The 18,233-nt window shown below is 39.6% G+C and overlaps 1 protein-coding gene across 3 annotated transcripts in view; it reads left to right on the top strand.

The window, feature by feature from the left end:
* LOC103352179 (uncharacterized) overlaps positions 1–18,233 on the top strand; it is a 110,377-nt gene that overhangs the window by 76,729 nt on the left and 15,415 nt on the right. For 2 of the 3 annotated variants that reach the window (XM_089311793.1, XM_070055921.2), the window contains exons 28-34: positions 2,762–2,914; positions 3,800–3,882; positions 4,592–4,685; positions 9,187–9,276; positions 13,719–13,831; positions 14,402–14,567; positions 16,690–16,937. In XM_089311793.1, the coding sequence (XP_089167919.1) occupies positions 2,762–2,914; positions 3,800–3,882; positions 4,592–4,685; positions 9,187–9,276; positions 13,719–13,831; positions 14,402–14,567; positions 16,690–16,937 (947 nt within the window). Of the gene's footprint in view, positions 1–2,761; positions 2,915–3,799; positions 3,883–4,591; positions 4,686–9,186; positions 9,620–13,718; positions 13,832–14,401; positions 14,568–16,689; positions 16,938–18,233 lie in introns of those variants that run through there. The other variant, XM_089311795.1, reaches the window with a different exon arrangement.

The raw sequence follows: 18,233 nt of genomic DNA, 5'->3' as shown, positions 1-18,233 counted from the left end.
AGGATCTTATATCATGAACACAAAATTGTAGTAACAAGCCCAAATAGGGTAGTGTGCAGAGTGCTTCCTTACTCCAGTTGATCTAGTTGAGTGTATATATGAAAAGACTTCAGAAGTGTTCTCTAGGATCATATCTCTATGGAAGAGGGAAATATTCAAAAGAAAGCAGAGAGAATCCATTATCTGGCTTGTGAAAGATTTGTAATGGAAAAGAAAAGTGAGATGATTTGTGGTGGTCAAGTTCCTAACAGTGAGGGTGTCCCCAAGATTAGAAAGCAACACAACTCTCAGAGACACATCCATAAGAATCAGGATAAAATGTAGAGGCTTAACTGTCTCCAAAGTAATCCACAGAAATAAGTCTTTATGGACATGTGGATAAGGATATGATTTCTGCAAAGTACGACAGAAAGAGGAGACTAAAGGCCGGCGCTGCAGCTCACTAGGCTAATCCTCCGCCTGTGGTGCCGGTACTCTGGGTTCTAGTCCCGGTTGGGGCGCCAGTTCTGTCCTGGTTGCTCCTCTTCCAGTCCAGCTCTCTGCTGTGGCCCAGGAGGGTAGTGGAGGATGGCCCAAGTGCTTGGGCCCTGCACCCACATGGGAGACCGGGAGGAAGTGCCTGGCTCCTGGCTGCGGCGCTGCGCACCGGCCATGGTGGCCATTTGGGGGGTGAACCAATGGAAGGAAGACCGTTCTGTCTCTGTCTCTCTCTCACTGTCTAACTCTGTCTGAAAGAAAGAAAGAGAGAGAGAGAGAGAGAGAGAGAGAGAGAGAAAGAAAGGAAGGAAGGAAGGAAGGAAGGAGACTAAAGCAAACAGTTAAGAGAACAGTAAGAGGACAGGGCTCAGAATATAGATAGGCAGTCTAAGAATTGGGAGTTAACAAACTGAGAAAATTCTAGGGAATAGATGAGTAAATTCAAAGATTGTTGCATTTAAAAGTGAAGTGACTATAGAATCTGTGAAGACAAAATAGAAGTATCAGGGAAATGAAATAATTTTAAACTCCAGGAAAGAAAATTCAGTCATACGTGATTATGGATAAATATTGAAATGCAGTAAATATAAATTTATGTACGTTAGAAATGCATTTGCTTATCTGCTTAAAAATAAACTTGCCTCAGGAAATAAATTTGGACCTGAGAGATACTTTACTTAAGACACTATGTCCCCTTGATGCTTTCAAATTATTAATTACACATATAGGCTAATATTAATAATGAATTCAATACTCCTAAAATAATAATTTTAATGTCTTTATCTTGCCATATTTAAGACCATGATGAATCCAACAGCAATGCTCAGACCTGAAAGGAGTATTTTGAAATAACTTTGAATTATGCAGGTTGCCTTGACAGTTCATAGAAGATTTCCAGATGAGCGAAAGCATAGATGCTGCACCACATAATACCTTTCTCTTGTAATTTTTTTTATCTATTTTAGTTGGTATAATTTGTTATTCATATCCATTTTGTCTTCAACTGAAAGGCATTTCACTGTCAACTGATGTGTTCTTATAACCTCTCAACAATTTTATAATGGTCCATCCATTTTATTAAATTATGAATTATTTTAACCACTTTTTACAAGTAACTTGCTTACAATCTACACGTCATTGAACACTGTAGAAGTACACAAGTTCTAGTGTACCAACATACTGATTGCTCTGTGATACTTGTGAAGTGTAAGAAATTATGATTGTGAAAAATTGGGAGTGATTTTATGAAAATTTTATTTATTTGCAGTTTCTCCAAGATTTTTTTGATTGACTTTGACCACTTTTTACAGATAATTTGTTTATTACTTTTCATTTCAAGGCTCAATAGTATTATTTGGATATAATTTTCCAGTTCAAAAATATTATAGATTTCTATGGTTCATTAATTTGGCATTGGATCCCCATTTTGATAGGAAAACCTGCAGGATTCATGAATCTCAGGGTATAAGTAGAGGAGAGGGTTGTAGGAGATAAAACAAGGATACAGGTGGAGGCCAAGTTTGCCTGGGGCCTTAAATGCCATTGCAATTTCATTCTTGTTTTGAAATAAGAATCTATTGGAAGGATTTGAGCAAAGAATTGACAATGTGTGAGTAACTCCAAAGTTACTAAAGAGAGGAAAATAGTTCAACACTGTAGATTCAAATGAAGTCTAATTCCAGCCACATACTCATTGCTCTATGATACTTCAATAGGTTAAATGTTACAAATGTATCGGGGAGAAACAGTGACTTGAAGCTGTTGGATGAATCAAATAATACTGATTGGGCAGGAAAATAACTGTTTCTGTGTTACCTGAGTTCAGTAATCATAAATGTATATACATAGAGAATATGAATATTAATATGATTTGCTGTAGGTGGTTATATTATGAAACTACAAATGCTCATTGGCATTTGATAGGGTGATACCTGTTAAATTGAAAATAAGTCAAAAATTTATAATACACATAACTTCCTCAAAATTCTAGCTTAGCAGGTTGTTAACACTTAGAGTGCTGGTCATTGGCCCTTGCGATTGTGTGGCTGATTGGGAGCTGCAAATCACTACTGCTGGCTAGCATCCTGAGAGATATAGCATGGCATATTGCTAGCTCATACGTGTCCAATGGGATATTTATTACTTACACACCATCATAAAGATGACAACTCATAAATCAAAATCATCACAAAAACTCTACCAGTTGTGTATACCTTTGAGTGAAATATAAACCTTATTTGACAGTGAGGTGAATTATAAAATACTAACAGACATATATTATCAGGTAGATGTGAAACACCTGCAGCAGCAACATGATGAGCTTCAGCAAAGACAGTCTAAATCAGAAGCATCCCTGGAAGATATGGCGTGTTTTTACTATAAGTTGAACAATAAGACAAAGGATATAATGGACGAGTTAGGTGAAATCAACAGAAAAGTACGTATGATATTTGACATGTCAGTAGGAAGTCTAGAGCTAATTTAATATACAAGTGTTCTAAGATACAGATTATGGGTCGCGCACCAGCACCCCTTATGGGTGCTGGTGCTGCAAGCGGAGGCCTAACATACTATGCCACAATACTGGCCCCCCATGAATGACCCTTCCCCCATTAAATAGTACACAGAGAAACTTGTCTACAAACTGTTAAGTGGAAAAAATATTGTTGGCTCATGGAAATGGTGAAAGTGTTATTCAGGGCCTGGGGTGTATTCTTGCCTCCATCTCCCCAGTTGGATGCCACCTTCTACTGTGTCTGCAGGAATTGAATACAACTTGTATAAGACACCATTTTCATTGTCATGCCACCTGACTGAAATGTCAAAATTTATTTGAATATGAAATCAATGATACTGATTCTGGACCATTGTATTATTGTAGATATTGGGTCAGGTGAAGTTTGTTGCAACAAGTAAACACTGCAGTTACAGCATAAATGTACACATGAGCACTATGCAAATGTACAGGCATTACTGTAAATTTTAGATGCAAAACAAGTTAATGTAGGCTGGTTTTGTGGTGTAGTAGGTTAAGTTTCCATCTGCAATGCAGGTATCTCATGTGGGCACTGGTTCAAGTCAAGAGCTTGGGCCCCTGCTGCCTATGTGGGAGACCCAGGTGAAGTTCCTGCTTCCTGTCTTTGGCTTGGCCCAGACCCATCCTTTGAGGGCCATTTTGGCAGTGAACTAGCAGATTTAAGATCTCCCTTTGTCTTTCACACTCTCTTTGTAACTCTGCCTTTCAAATAAATAAGTAAAAACTAGGTGATTATCAGATTTCTACAAGCTACTTGTAAGACGTTTCAAAAATTTATTGTTATAGTTCCAGGAAGCAGCAGCACTACACCAAGAAGAGGTACAAAATGCAAGGAAGTTACAAGATCACCTTGAACACTATAATGCAAGGTATCTTGCAAAATAACTGGAGTTCTTTTATAAAGCAGTGAAATCAAAGAAAATGAGAAATAAGGCCGGCGCCGCGGCTCAATAGGCTAATCCTCCGCCTAGCGGCGCCAGCACACCGGGTTCTAGTCCCGGTCGGGGCGCCGGATTCTGTCCCGGTTGCCCCTCTTCCAGGCCAGCCCTCTGCTGTGGCCAGGGAGTGCAGTGGAGGATGGCCCAGGTGCTTGGGCCCTGCACCCCATGGGAGACCAGGAAAAGCACCTGGCTCCTGGCTCCTGCCATCGGATCAGCGCGGTGCGCCGGCTGCAGCGCGCTGGCCGCGGCGGCCATTGGAGGGTGAACCAACGGCAAAGGAAGACCTTTCTCTCTGTCTCTCTCTCTCACTATCCACTCTGCCTGTAAAAAAAAAAAAAAAAAAAAAAAAAAAAAAAACAAAGAAAATGAGAAATAGACCATGTATTTATCATTATAAATATATGTATGTGAAGCCTGGCAAAAATGTTCTTTTTAAGCTACTTTGAATTATGCATATTCTGTAATTGTTCGTTACACCGTATCCATACTAACCCACAAGAAAACATAATAGAGTCATCAAATAGTTTACTTTTTAAATTTTTAAGAATTTACATAATTACACCTTCAAATGTTTGTTCAAAAATTAATGTGTATATTTAGATTGATGTGTAAGAACATTTTTCGATATTCATTTTAGGCTTAAATATGAAAATTCACTATTAAAAGATACCATCAAAGTTCAGGCAAACAGAATTGAAGAGCAACAGAAGTACCTGATAAGACCAAGTTCAGTAAGTCAGTCTCTTCTCACCATACTGTAAAGGAGTTTTTATTTCTCTGTTAGGAGGTTGTAGAAATATTTTAGCCAATATGAATATTCTCATTGATAAGTATATTTAATGTATTTATGCAAACACTACTTGCTACTACCAGTTCAATTCCACTTAGCTTTATAAAAGGTAAATTATTTTGGTAGTAAGTTTTTAATTAAACATTGTGATACATTGAAAATAACATTTTATATTTAGTATATCTTTTGTATTCTTTTATCAGTTGATGTGTATTTGCATTATGTATCTTTGGTCTACCTTGACTAATTTTGCTATGGCCATGGGTGTACAGCTGTTACTTGGAGCCCCTGCTAATATTTAGAGTACTTTTAAAATGCAATAATGTTGAATAATTATGTCATCTATAATTGTGAATACCTCCTTTTTTTAAAGATTTATTTATTTGAAAGTCAGAGTTACACAGAGAGAGGAGAGGCAGAGAGAGAGAGAGTGAGAGAGAGAGAGAGAGAGAAGTCTTCCACCCTCTGGTTTACTCCCCATCTGGCTGCAATGGCCAGAGCTGTGCCAATCTGATGCCAGGAGCCCGGAGTTTCTTCTGGGTCTCCCATGTGGATGCAGGGGCCCAAGGACTTGGGCCGTCTTGTACTGCTTTGCCAGGCCATAACAGAGAGCTGGATTGGAAGTGGAGCAGCCGGGTCTCAAACTGGCACTCATATGGGATGCCAGTACTGCAGGCAATGGCTTTACCTGCTACCCCACAGTGCCAGGCCATGAATATCTTCTTTTTAAATCTAAGCTCTGCAGTGAGATTATGAGAATGAATTACTTTCTAGGGTGTAAGTTACATTCTTTTTCCAGAATGGATACTAGATCATTATACATCCTTTTGCACCACAAGGAATGTGTTACTTCAACTCTTTGTATTTCTAAAAGGACATATTGAGAAATGACTACTCCAGCACTGTCTTACATAGTGACAGAGCATTCTAAGCACTGCTGGTTCAGAAACAGACTTTTCTCTGGTAGTCTGTGTTCATCAATCTGTATAAAAACTTAGTTCAGTTTCACAAAATATTGAAATATGATCCATGGATTCCAATTTATAGGTGGATAATGAATACTGTATAACTATGTACAAGAGAAACAGGGTTATCATTCATGTCTTTATGTCATACAGATTGCGATCACAAGATTGCATGTAAACACTGATAACTGAGCAATGAGGTCACTGATTTTACTAATTAGTTTCCTTAAGTGACAATGAATAGATGGCAGTTAAATTATATAGATCCTGTTATCTGGAGATTAAGAACATTTATATTGACTGCTCATGTTCACAAATTAGGAAACACTGAAAGATTATTTTTTTCTATATCTATAAAAATTAGTTCAAAATAGATGACATGACAGTATGTTGATAATGGGTCTTTTGTAGATAAGAATGCCAAGAGATGTCTCTTTACTTTATTACCATACAAAAATATGTTAAGGAGTTCAACATTCAAAGTTAGATGCGGTACCCAATAAGTTGAGTTTGTTCAAATAATGAAAAATTTCTTCTAAATTCTTGGAAAAATTAGTAATTTATCATAGAAAAAAAGAAATATTATCATTTTGAAATTTATTCCAGAAATCAACTGTTTAATAAGTTTCTTACCCACTTAATCAGTGACCCCTAAAGTTTTCCAGAATGTTCATTTCATGTATTTTCTACCAGAGAGTTAGGATATTATTTCATGGACACCATTTTGTAGTAAAAAGTATGAATTGGGAACTATTCATAGCTCTGCATGACTCCAATTGATATAGTTGAAAGTATATCTGACAGAACTTCAGAAGACTGCCTTACGATCATAGCTGTATGCAAGAGAGAAGTACTCAAAAGAAAGCAGAGACAGACTATAATCTGAAAGTTTTGCAGTAGAAAAGAAAAGCAAAATGTTTATGCTGGCCAAATCTGGATTATAGCAGTTTTCCCCCCATAACCACCCTCCCATCCACAAACCATCCCATCTCCTATTCCACTCCCTCTCCCATCCTATTCTTCATTAAGATTCATTTTTATTTATCTTTATATACAGAAGATCAACTTAGTGTATACTAAGTAAAACTTTCAACAGTCACCCACACAGATGCACAAAGTATAAAGAACTGTCTGAAGAATATTTTTACCATTAATTCTCATAGTATAACACATTAAAGACAGATCCTACAAGGGGAATAAGTGTACAGTGACTCCTGTTCTTGATTTAACAATTGACACTCCTTATTTATGACATCAGTGATCACCTGAGGCTCTCATCATGAGCTGCCAAGGCTATGGAAGCCTCTTGAGTCCACAAACTCTGACATTATTTAGACAAGGCCATAATCAAAGTGGAAGTTCTCCCCTCCCTTCAGAGAAAGGTACCTCCTTCTTTAATGGTCCCTTCTTTCCACCGAGATCTCTCTCACAGAGATCTTTCATTTAGGTCATTTTTTGCCACAATGTCTTGGCTTTCCATGAATATTCAAACCTAAATAATATGAATATTTTGAGATTAGCCATCAATTAAGTAGGATGTTTTGACATTACATTCCAGATTTCCGAGATGAATGATGGTATAAATGCTACACCTCCTACACCTTTGCTCAGCAGTTTTTAATATATGTTGGTTGGTAGAACTGATTTAAACCTGAAAGTATGTCACCCTCAGTTTATTATTTTTATGATCTCTAAGTTCTTTAACAAACATTTCATGATTTGGGACAAATAGGGTGAATATTACCAGAACTATATTTAATTTTCTTATTGAGATTTACTTTATTTGCTTTGGACCTTTTACAAATGATATGCATAAGTTTTCATCACAAGCATCAATAACTGTCATTTGGGTGTGGCATTGTACATTACAAAGGTAATTGTAGCTGCCTATTATCTATTAATTTTGCATTGGATCTGCATTTTCAGGCTCCTGAGAGCCTGCAGGAATTGTGAATAGCAGAGAATGCAGTTGTGCCTTGAGTAGGGGAGAGAAATGTAGGAGCTGAGGTCAAGAAAGAAGGTGCAGGCCACCTTTGCTACAGCCTTGAAAGTCATAGGAATTCCATTCCTATTCTGAGAGGGCAATCTATTGGAAGCACTTAAGAAACCAGTAAATGTGAGAACTCTGATACTAATTTGCTCCTCTATTGTAAGAGGGAAATTATTCAGCATTGTAGAATTTACACGAGTTCCAGTCACATACTTAATGTTTTTTTTAAGATGTATGTACTTATTTGAAAGTCAGAGCTACACAGAGAGAGAAGCACAGGCAGAGAGAGAGAGAGAGAGAGAGAGAGAGAGGTCTTCCATCTGCTAGTTCACTCCCCAAAGGGCCACAATGGCCAGAACTGTGCCAATTGAAATCCAGGAACCAGGAGCTTCTTCTAGGTCTCCCAAATGGATGCAGGGGCCCAAGGACTTGGGCCAACTCCATTGCTTTCCCAGGGCACAGCAGAGAGCTGGACTGGAAGTGGAGCAGCCGGGACCTGAACGGGTGCCCATATTGGATGCCAGCACTGCAGTTGGTGGCTTTACCGTCTATGCCACAGCACAGGCCTCTAAATGTTTTTGATACTTGACTGGGTTGTTATATGTTGCATCTTCATGAAAGGAGACATGGATAGTGGGCTGAATCTGGTAAGAAGCATAATACTGATTAGGCAAGAAGAGAACACCCTCAGTGTTGAATTCAGTAATAAACAGGCCTGTGTATGCATGAGGAAAGATGGAGAGTGATGATGTGGTGACATTTTTCAAAGCACAGATGTTCCTTGGCATTTGGCAGAATTGTGTCCTGATAAATGCATTGTTAAGGTGAAAATATAGTGAAGACAAAAATACTGTTATATACCCAACCTACCCATTGTCCTAGCTTAGCACAGTACCCTACAGTGTTGGTCATTTTCCCTTGTGATTATGTGGTTGAGGGGGAGCATCACAAATCTGGGACCATTTGTATATAACTTAGAATTTATATTGGTAAAATGACTTAATGAAGTGACTTAGGAAATAGTAACAGAAATATCTTACCAGGGAATAGTAACCTGATACATTAGCTGACTGATATGCAAAAAAAATTAAAAAATAAAAAACAAAATCCACAAAAAAAAAAAAACAAAGAAACAGAGCCTGCATTGCGGCATAGTGGGTTAAGCTGCCATGTGCACTGCTGGTATCCCACATGGAAGGACTCTGATTTGAGCTCCAGCTGCTCCACTTCTGATCCAGCCCCCTGCTTATGTACCTGGGAAGGTAGCAGGGGTTGGCCCAATTGCTTGGGACCCTGTACCCACATAGGAGACCCAGAAGAAGCTCCTGGCTTCAGCCTAGCCCAGCCCTGGCCATTGCGGTTATTTGGGGAGTGTATCAGGAGATAGAAGAGCTGTCTGTCTATCTCTGTAAGTCTTTTAAATAAGTCTTTTAAAGTCTGTAAGTCTTTTAAATAAAAAAATGTTAAAAAAAAAATTTGTATCCTAGGTTTCACCGGATAATGTAAGAAGATGTTGTATGAACTCAGAAACTGAAATCCAGAAATTGAAGAAGGAATTAAGTGACCTCAGGAGACAAGTACATTGAAATTTATTGTGTCAATAGCCCTTCTTGGGCTTCATCCAAGATGGTGGAATAGGGAGGGAGCACACTGATAGTCTGGGAAAAGATAGTTTAATACAAGTGGAGATACTGTAGTTTCAGGGAAGAGTTAGGGAAAAAACTGCAGAGGAAACTCTTCTGGAAGTAGTAGGACACGGTGGACCTATGTGGAAGGCACGGGCACCCACGGCTCGGGACCCCAGCCACTGAGTCTAGGCAACAGCGCTGGAAAGGGAGGTGAGGCGAAATCTCAGCCAGAGACACTGGCAGAAAAGTAGCAGGAAGAGCCTAGAGGGAACGAGGCTTGAAGCCCCATGGGGGAAAGTTCACCAGGCTAACTAGAGGAGAGAAAAAAAAATAAAAGGAACTGGTATGGACACGATTCTTTCTCTCCACTCACCTTACAAAGGCGAGCAAGTCAAAGAGCAGGCACCATTTTGGATATACGTAAAACTGTGCCACCTCAGGGCTGCGCTCGCCCTCAGCCAGGCAAAAAACCTGACTCTGGTGGGGAGAAATAACAGCAAGTTAAGACCTAGTGAATGTGTGGAGCTTATGAACTGGCACTGTGAAAAAAAAAAAAACTGAGGGTGTGTGAGAAAACAGAGGGCCTGAGACGTGAGTACTCAGTGGGAGAAGCCACAAACTTGGTAACCTTGGCAACCTGGTGGGAGATTGCAAGGGAATCTGAGGTTACACTGAGAACTGCACAGATCCTTTGTGTGGTCCTTGGGACAGAGCACATGAATATTATACCCACAGGGGCTAGTGCTCACTGATTGCCTTCAAGCATAGCTCAGCTGTGAGTAATTACTTCACTTCTGAAGAGAGAGAGAGAGAGAGAGAGAGAGAGAGAGAGAGATTTACCACACCAAACCTGGATGTGTCACCTTTGGCACACCCTTAACCCTTAAGAACTGAACAGAGCTCTCTGGCCACACCCATCACAAGCCTCCAAAGATCCACCAAAAGCAGACAGTCCACTTAATCTAGAGTCATAGTATAATGAGAAAAGCCACCACAGGGATGGGAGAGGGAACGGGAGATGGGATGGTTGCGGGTGGAAGGGTGATTATGGGGGGAAAAAGCCGCTATAATCCATAATGTCTTTTACACTGCCATAAATGTTGAATAGTGATACATGTATGATTCTGAATTTCAACTATAATCCTAACTCTTCAGTGAGTACTTGAGGATGAGTTATTTTGATACTATGAATTTTATTCCTAATCAAGAATGGATATGAAATTCTTGTGGGAGCTTTATTTTCACCATGGAATATACTTCCTCTGGATTTTTAAAAGGAAATAGTTGTAAAAGATAAAAATGACTACATAAAAATGGCCGGCTCAATAGGCTAATCCTCTGCCTGTGGCGCAGACACACCAGATTCTAGTCCCAGTCGGGGTGCCGGATTCTGTCCCGGTTGTCCTTCCAGGCCAGCTCTCTGCTGTGGCCCGGGATTACAGTGGAGGATGGCCCAGGTGCTTGGGCCCTGCACCCGCATGGGAGACCAGGAGAAAGCACCTGGCTCCTGCCTTCGGATCAGCGTGGTGCGCCAGCCGAAGCAACCGGCTGCGATGGCAATTGGAGGGTGAACCAAAGGCAGGGGGAGGACCTTTCTCTCTGTCTCTCTCTCTCATTGTCCACTATGCCTGTCAAAAAAATTTTAAAAAATTAAAAATTTAAAAAATGACTACTATGACATGGCTTTGCAGAGTGACATAGTGCTACCACAACTGCATGTATAAAAACAAGCTTTTCCCCTACTGTGATCATCAGCCTTTACACAGGCTTACTTTATTCAATTCATATCAGTGTGCAATGGCTATTAAGCTTGTTCATAATTATTAAGGTATTTTCTGTAAATTCTTGTAGAAATGACTTAGGAATGTGGCATAGAATTATTAGTCACTTTCAAGGGTACCCTCTCTGTCAAAAGTATAATAATCGATGGCATGTGACCAACTCAATAGCAACTAATTTTCCAGAAGGTTCTCATCTCACGAATGGAGGTTCTCATCTACCAGAGAGTAATTGGGTTGATATATTTTATGGACACAATTTGGAAGTGAAGATTTTGGATTGGGAAATAAAGATATTTGACTCAGGCCTCCAAGTGATATAGCTGGGTGTGTGTCTGAAAAGAACCTCAACAGACTGCTAAAGTTGTATCTATGGCAGAGGGGATTCCAACGAAAATGGAAGTGACCCATAATTTGATGCCTGTGAAAAGTCTTGCATTAGAAAAGAATTTCAACATGAAGTACGCTGGTCAACATCCTAACACATCTAGTATCAATATTAGAAAACAACACTAGGATCAAAGACACACCCTTTAGAATCATTAGCAAACGTACTAGACTAGTTGTCTGCAAAGGTATCCCCATCAGGTAACGGTTTATGTGGGTATAGTTGAAGATTTAACCTATGAGAAATGAAAGAGAAGTAAGAAATGACCTGAGCTATGAGGTGAGGGCTAGGAGTATAGATTAAGCAACTTCAGGTGAAGCATTGAGACTTAAGGAACTTTTGAGACAGACTTAGAAATGGAATACAAAGAGTGGTTGAGTAGAATCCAGCAGTCACTGCATTTACAAGTAAAGTGGGCTTATAGGAGCCAAGAGGAAGGTCTAATCACTAATTGCTATTGCTGCTGTGGATGAAAGCAGTGGAAGAACTAAACAAAGCATCCTGGATATGTCTCAAAAATATTGCATTGAATTGTACCCTTGGAAAACATATTTAGGGCCAGGGAGTTGCACAGTCATCTATGTGACCCCACAATTATCTGTGTATCAGGCCATGCATTCACATAGGACAGTACAGAAAAAAACACACAAGAATCAAACATGGTAAATGTTTGTATTTTATAGAAAAGGTAAACTTTGTTTAAAGTTAAGTCATGAATGTCAAAGGAAAAAAATGAAACTTCTAAACAATGTTAAGACATGATCTTGTTTATCTCATCCTGAAACCAGGTGAAGATGAAATATGTAGTAAGAATCAAATGTGAAATTTTCCAAAAATCCTATTAGTAGCATATGATTTAATTAAACCTGGAATATCTTGAATATTTCAAGTTTTTGGAGAAAAGTTTCTAGGGAATCTTTAGAATGTAAAATATAACCACTCTTTCAAAAATAGCTGTTTACGGGCCAGCTACATGGCACAGTAATTAATCCTCTGCCTGTGGCACTGGCATCCCATATGGGTGCCGGTTCTAGTCCTGGCTGCCCCTCTTCCAATCCAGCTCACTGCGATAGCCTGAGAAAGCAGTAGAAGATGGCCCACGTGCTTCTGCCTCTGCATGCACTTGGGAGACCAGGAAGAAGCACCTGGCTCCTGGCTTTGGATTGGCACAGCTCTGGTCATTGTGGTCTTCTGGGTAGTGAACCAATGGAAGGAAGGGCTTTCTCTCTTGTCTCTCCCTCTCACTGTCTGTAACTCTACCTCTCAAATAAATAAATAAAATAATCTTTAAAAAATTTTAAAATTAAAAAAATTGCGGCCAGCGCCATGGCTCACTAGGCTAATCCTCCACCTTGCGGCACTGGCACACTGGGTTCTAGTCCCGGTCGGGACGCTGCATTCTGTCCCGGTTGCCCCTCTTCCAGGCCAGCTCTCTGCTGTGGCTAGGGAGTGCAGTGGAGGATGGCCCGAGTACTTGGGCCCTGCACCCCATGGGAGACCAGGATAAGTACTTGGCTCCTGCCATAGGATCAGCGCAGTGTGCTGGCTGCAGTGTGCCGGCCGCGGTGGCCATTGGAGGGTGAACCAACGGCAAAAGGAAGACCTTTCTCTGTCTCTCTCTCACTGTCCACTCTGCCTGTAAAAAAAAAAAAATTTAAAAATTGCTGTTAAAAATAATTCATTAACAGTATTTGGTTCTTTAAACTCTGTATTTGTTTTTCATTTTTACTAGAAAGAAAGAGAGGGACAAGGTGAAAATGAGAGAGGGGGTGAGAAAGAGATCTTTGATTTATGGGTCCACTACTAAAATACATACAGTAGCCTAGAGCTGGGATCCCAGAATTTAATCCAGTTCTACCATGTAGGTGCAGGATCCAAGCACTTGAGACATCATTTGCTGTTTCACTGAGTGTTCATTAGCAGGAATCTAGATTAGAATCCAAGTTGGCCAGACTCCATGCAGACACTCTGATTTGGGTTGCAGAAATCTCTAGTAGCATCATAGCCACTGTACCTCTATCTTTAATGAATGAATTTTGATAATTTGAAATCCACAAAAGATAGTATTGAAAGTGTAAGTCAACTTGAACTGTTTTTTGGGAAGTCATTATTTTTGAAATCTGATTATCATCAGATTTTATAGAATATTACTCATTAACTCACGGGGAATAATACTTTTAGAAAGAAGCCTACATTTTAAAAAATAATTTGCACATTTTCTTAAGTTTAAAGATGAACAGCAACACATAATGCTGCTTGCTGAGTTAAATCAAGCTCTGCAGGACAAACTGGATGAAGAGATGAAGAAAAATGGTGATTTAGGAGACAAGATAACTCAGTAAGATTTTAGTATTTCAGATTATATCAATTATTCTTTAATTAACTTATCTATAGTTTGGCTATATTAAAGCCTAAATACACATTTTCTTATGTTTTCATAATTGAACTGTACCCTGCCAAAGTTTACTTCTGAAACTCACAGAACCATCTGGAACCTTTTATATTTTTTGAATCCCAGAATATAACATTTTCTGTTTCATGATTTCATAAACAGTAATAACAATGCCCTGGTACATAATGTCAACTGAATTCTTCTTAATGTATCTTCAGCTTGTTTTTCTGGAGATATATTTGCTGTCTTTGATAATATTTCCATTTTTGGTAACGATCTTAAACATCCAAATATTCAAATATTTAAAATATATCAGCATCATTCTTTCATAAAATTAAAATTTATATTTTTAGCTATAAAATATTTCATGAGATGTGCTAATTTTCTTTGTGTATCCCTCCACATGTATATACTGTATGCATTTAACTGTTTTAAATATATTTGTGTACCTATTGCATGTATATGCACATATATGCATATTATATTTGATACATAAAAATGTATGACCTCTTCCAGGCCAGCTCTCTGCTGTGGCCCAGGAGTGCAGTGGAGGATGGCCCAAGTGCTTGGGCCCTGCACCCCAGGGGAGACCAGGAGAAGCGCCTGGCTCCTGCCTTCGGATCAGCATGGTGCGCCGGCCACAGTGCGCCAGCCGCGGCGGCCATTGGAGGGTGAACCAACGGTAAAGGAAGACCTTTCTCTCTGTCTCTCTCTCTCACTGTCCACTCTGCCTGTCAAAAAAAAGAGAAAACAAACTTCCAAGGTTAGAGGACTCCTTTAATTCTGCCCTCTCTCTATTTTTATTGCAAACTAGAAACTACTGGATTTTCTAATACAACCCTCTGGAAAAATGGAGCTTCCTGTGATTTTATTGGAGTTCATCCTACTAGACACTAAATATTCAGAAATACTACCTTTTGAAAATTTGATTTTACCTAAGACAAAGAAGAAGTTAGGGGAGAGAGAGTGTGTGAGAGCAAGATAAAGAGCACACAAAACATTCCTATTTACTGGTTTACTCCTAAAATAACCAGATCTCATGTGAGGCTAAAGCTGAGAGCTGGGAACTCAAGCCAGGGGTCCCACATGATTTATAGGAACCCAATTACTTGAGCCATCCCTGCTTCCTTCCAGTGCCTACACTGACAGAATGGTAGACTCAGGAGCAATAGGCAAGTAAAAACCAAAAGCACTCTGATGCCCACTCCCATGAATCTTTTTGACATAATCTCTTCACCTTGGGCTTCCAGAAGAGCCAGAATAGGACAGTATCGTGAATGTTCTTTAACTCCTAAGACCCATACGGTGATTTGAGGCACCACCTAAAGTTTTTCTGAAGTTTTATTGTCCGTTGTACAGTCATCATCTTTGCTTCATCTCTGGATCCTGTTTGCCTAGCAGCACTCTGGATTTGATTTTATTCCAGAAATCACCTTTTATTTTACTTTTTTTTTTTTTACAATTGCATGGTGATTTGTTATGTGGAGATGCTGTAATTCACATATATGGATTTAGATACTTGAACCCAATAAGTCATAGCTCCTTTAAATTTGGTAGTCTTTCTTTAGTTTATCTCTCACATCAGTTTTACCTTCAGATTCCTGAAGAATGGGGCCCTTGTCTTCCAGGTCTTGGTATCCTTTCTTGACAGTTCCTTCAAAACCTCAAGTTTCCACACAGTCTCTTTGATGTCCTTTTGGTTTTCATTCTTCCTCTTTTGTAGGCCCTTTCAGCTTCCACCTCCCTTTGGTCTGAAGGCATTTAACCTATTTTAGTCTTTGTTTCAATTTCCTAAAGTTACAACTCCCTGTATCTAGTGTCACCATCTAGTGTATCTGGGGCACCACCTTGTGTTGCCCTCTCAGGCACATTTGTAGGGAGCTGAACCAGAAGCAGAACACCAAGGAGTTGAACCAGTGCTCCAGTATGGAATTCCAGCATCACAGCCAGCAGCTCAATATACTGTACACAATGCCAGCTTTGTTTGATGTTGATAGTTGCTTTTTTTTGGACCTTACCTGGGACATCAGTTGGAATATCAATATGTTGTTTCACTTTCTCGTCTTTGGGTGGCTAATTTCTAAGTCCGAGTTTGCTTGAGAGATTCAGGTGGAAGCAGCATCACATTTTACAGCCTAGCAAAAGTCACTCAGCATGTGTGCCCTATTCTGTTCACTAGATACACATTGCTTTGTCCAGCTCACATTCAGGAGAGAAAATTTCATGGAAAAATTGTCAAAGGGTTTGTAGACATGCTCTAAATGTACTACTTTTAAGTATCAGTTAATGGTTTTATTTGAGGGAAATGACTCCTTCTCCACTCAGTACCAGGGAAACTCCATCAAGCTTTTCTCTTGCTGTTGTTTAATATGTGCCCTTATTTTGTGGAAAACATCAAAGGATGACAAGTCAGTTTCATTGACTGAAACATTTTCATTCACAAAAGTATACAGATCACATCATAAACTTTTATCCTCTGAATTGTGATTTCTCATTAACCTCAAGGGGAAAATCGTAATTTAGGAATTATAGTATAGTTTTAGTTGCTTTAATTGCTATTCACTTTTAATCGATGCTTCTATTCTTTGATAACTAATTTACATGAGTAGTAATGTAATAATGGTATTATTTTCATTAGAATTCAAATTTCAGTCAATGTGTATTGAGATAAATATTTTAAACTTTGGCTTGTTTTTTACTTTAAAATTTCTCTCAGAATCACTGATTCAAAACTAAAAGAAATAAATAAAAACATTAATATATATTTTAATGATTTTTTAAATTACCTTTTTATTTTGCTTTAGAAAAAAACATCATGTCAAAAAAGTTCAGAGTATCTAATGGAGAGTGATGACATTTCAAAAAGTATACAAAAAGAACACAGAATCCATGTTGGGATATCTACACTCTCCAAAATGAAAGCTCCTCAGGAAGCCATTTCTAAAGAATTGGACGAATATAAGCAACTCCTTCTAGAGGGATTTGAAGATGTGAGAAGAAAACAAGATGAGATCATTCAGGTTGCAAAAGCTTTTTCAAAGCAAGTAAATGAGTAAGTCAAAACATAGAATCGCAGACAATAGCTTACATTTGCTAATTTGCCACTAAAGCATAATTCTTAGTGAAACAGGTTCCTGAGATTAGTAAGGATATAATCTACCTAGACAAAGTGATTTTGGAAAATAATGTTAGTAAATGAAATTACCAGTAAATTTGTAGTGCAGAACAATTTATGTAAATGTTAACAACTCTGTTAACTTAAGTTCAGGATTACAACTTAAGTGTCTAGCATCTCTTCTTCCCCCTCCTCCACCTGTTGGTACAATATGGCACTTGTCTAGTTACCTTTCCTTTATTGTAATCCTTTATATTACCTTTATTGGTAATCCACTAAAGGATGCCTTGAGAAAGATTAAGAAAGAGAGGAAGGAAAGTATAGTGTCTGGAAGAAAGAGCAAGTCCCACCTTTCATGTCTTCCTAGCTGCTTTAGTTGTTGCTGAATACCTACTTGGCTATCTCATTCCCCACAGTCATTGTTCTGAATTATCTCCCAATGCCAAAAATTAAGCATTTGCTTAATTTCTCCCAAAAAGTGGGTGAAAAAAGCAGGGCTTTTTTGAAAGTAAGTACCCGAAGCGGGCGCCGCGGCTCACTAGGCTAATCCTCCGCCTTGCAGCTCTGGCACACTGGGTTCTAGTCCCGGTTGAGGCGCCGGATTCTGTCTCGGTTGCCCCTCTTCCAGGCCAGCTCTCTGCTGTGACCAGGGAGTGCAGGGGAGGATGGCCCAAGTGCTTGGGCCCTGCATCCACATGGGAGACCAGGAGAAGCACCTGGCTCCTGCTTTCGGATCAGCGCAGTGCACTGGCTGCAGCATGCCAGCCACGGAGGCCATTGGAGGGTGAATCAACAGCAAAGGAATACCTTTCTCTCTGTCTCTATCTCACTGTCCACTCTGCATGTCAAAAAAATTAAAAAAAAAATAAGTAAGCACCTGAAAATGTCTTTGGTGGTATTCTAAATCTCTAACTTAGTTTTCAATACAATGATTTCTATCCTTTTTAAAAAGTTACTGTTTCAGGCTGGCGCCGCGGCTCACTAGGCTAATCCTCCGCCTTGCGGCGCCGGCACACCGACTTCTAATCCCAGTCGGGGCGCTGGATTCTGTCCCGGTTGCCCCTCTTCCAGGCCAGCTCTCTGCTGTGGCCCGGGAGTGCAGTGGAGGATGGCCCGAGTACTTGGGCCCTGCACCCCATGGGAGACCAGGATAAGTACCTGGCTCCTGCCATCAGATCAGCGCGGTGCGCTGGCTGCAGTGCGCCGGCTGCGGCAGCCATTGGAGGGTGAACC

The sequence above is a fragment of the Oryctolagus cuniculus genome, chromosome 13, assembly GCF_051225735.1.
Source record: "Oryctolagus cuniculus isolate XC-2025 breed Fujian yellow rabbit chromosome 13, ASM5122573v1, whole genome shotgun sequence".
Lineage (NCBI taxonomy): Eukaryota > Metazoa > Chordata > Mammalia > Lagomorpha > Leporidae > Oryctolagus > Oryctolagus cuniculus.
This window is presented reverse-complemented; position numbering and strand designations above follow the sequence as displayed.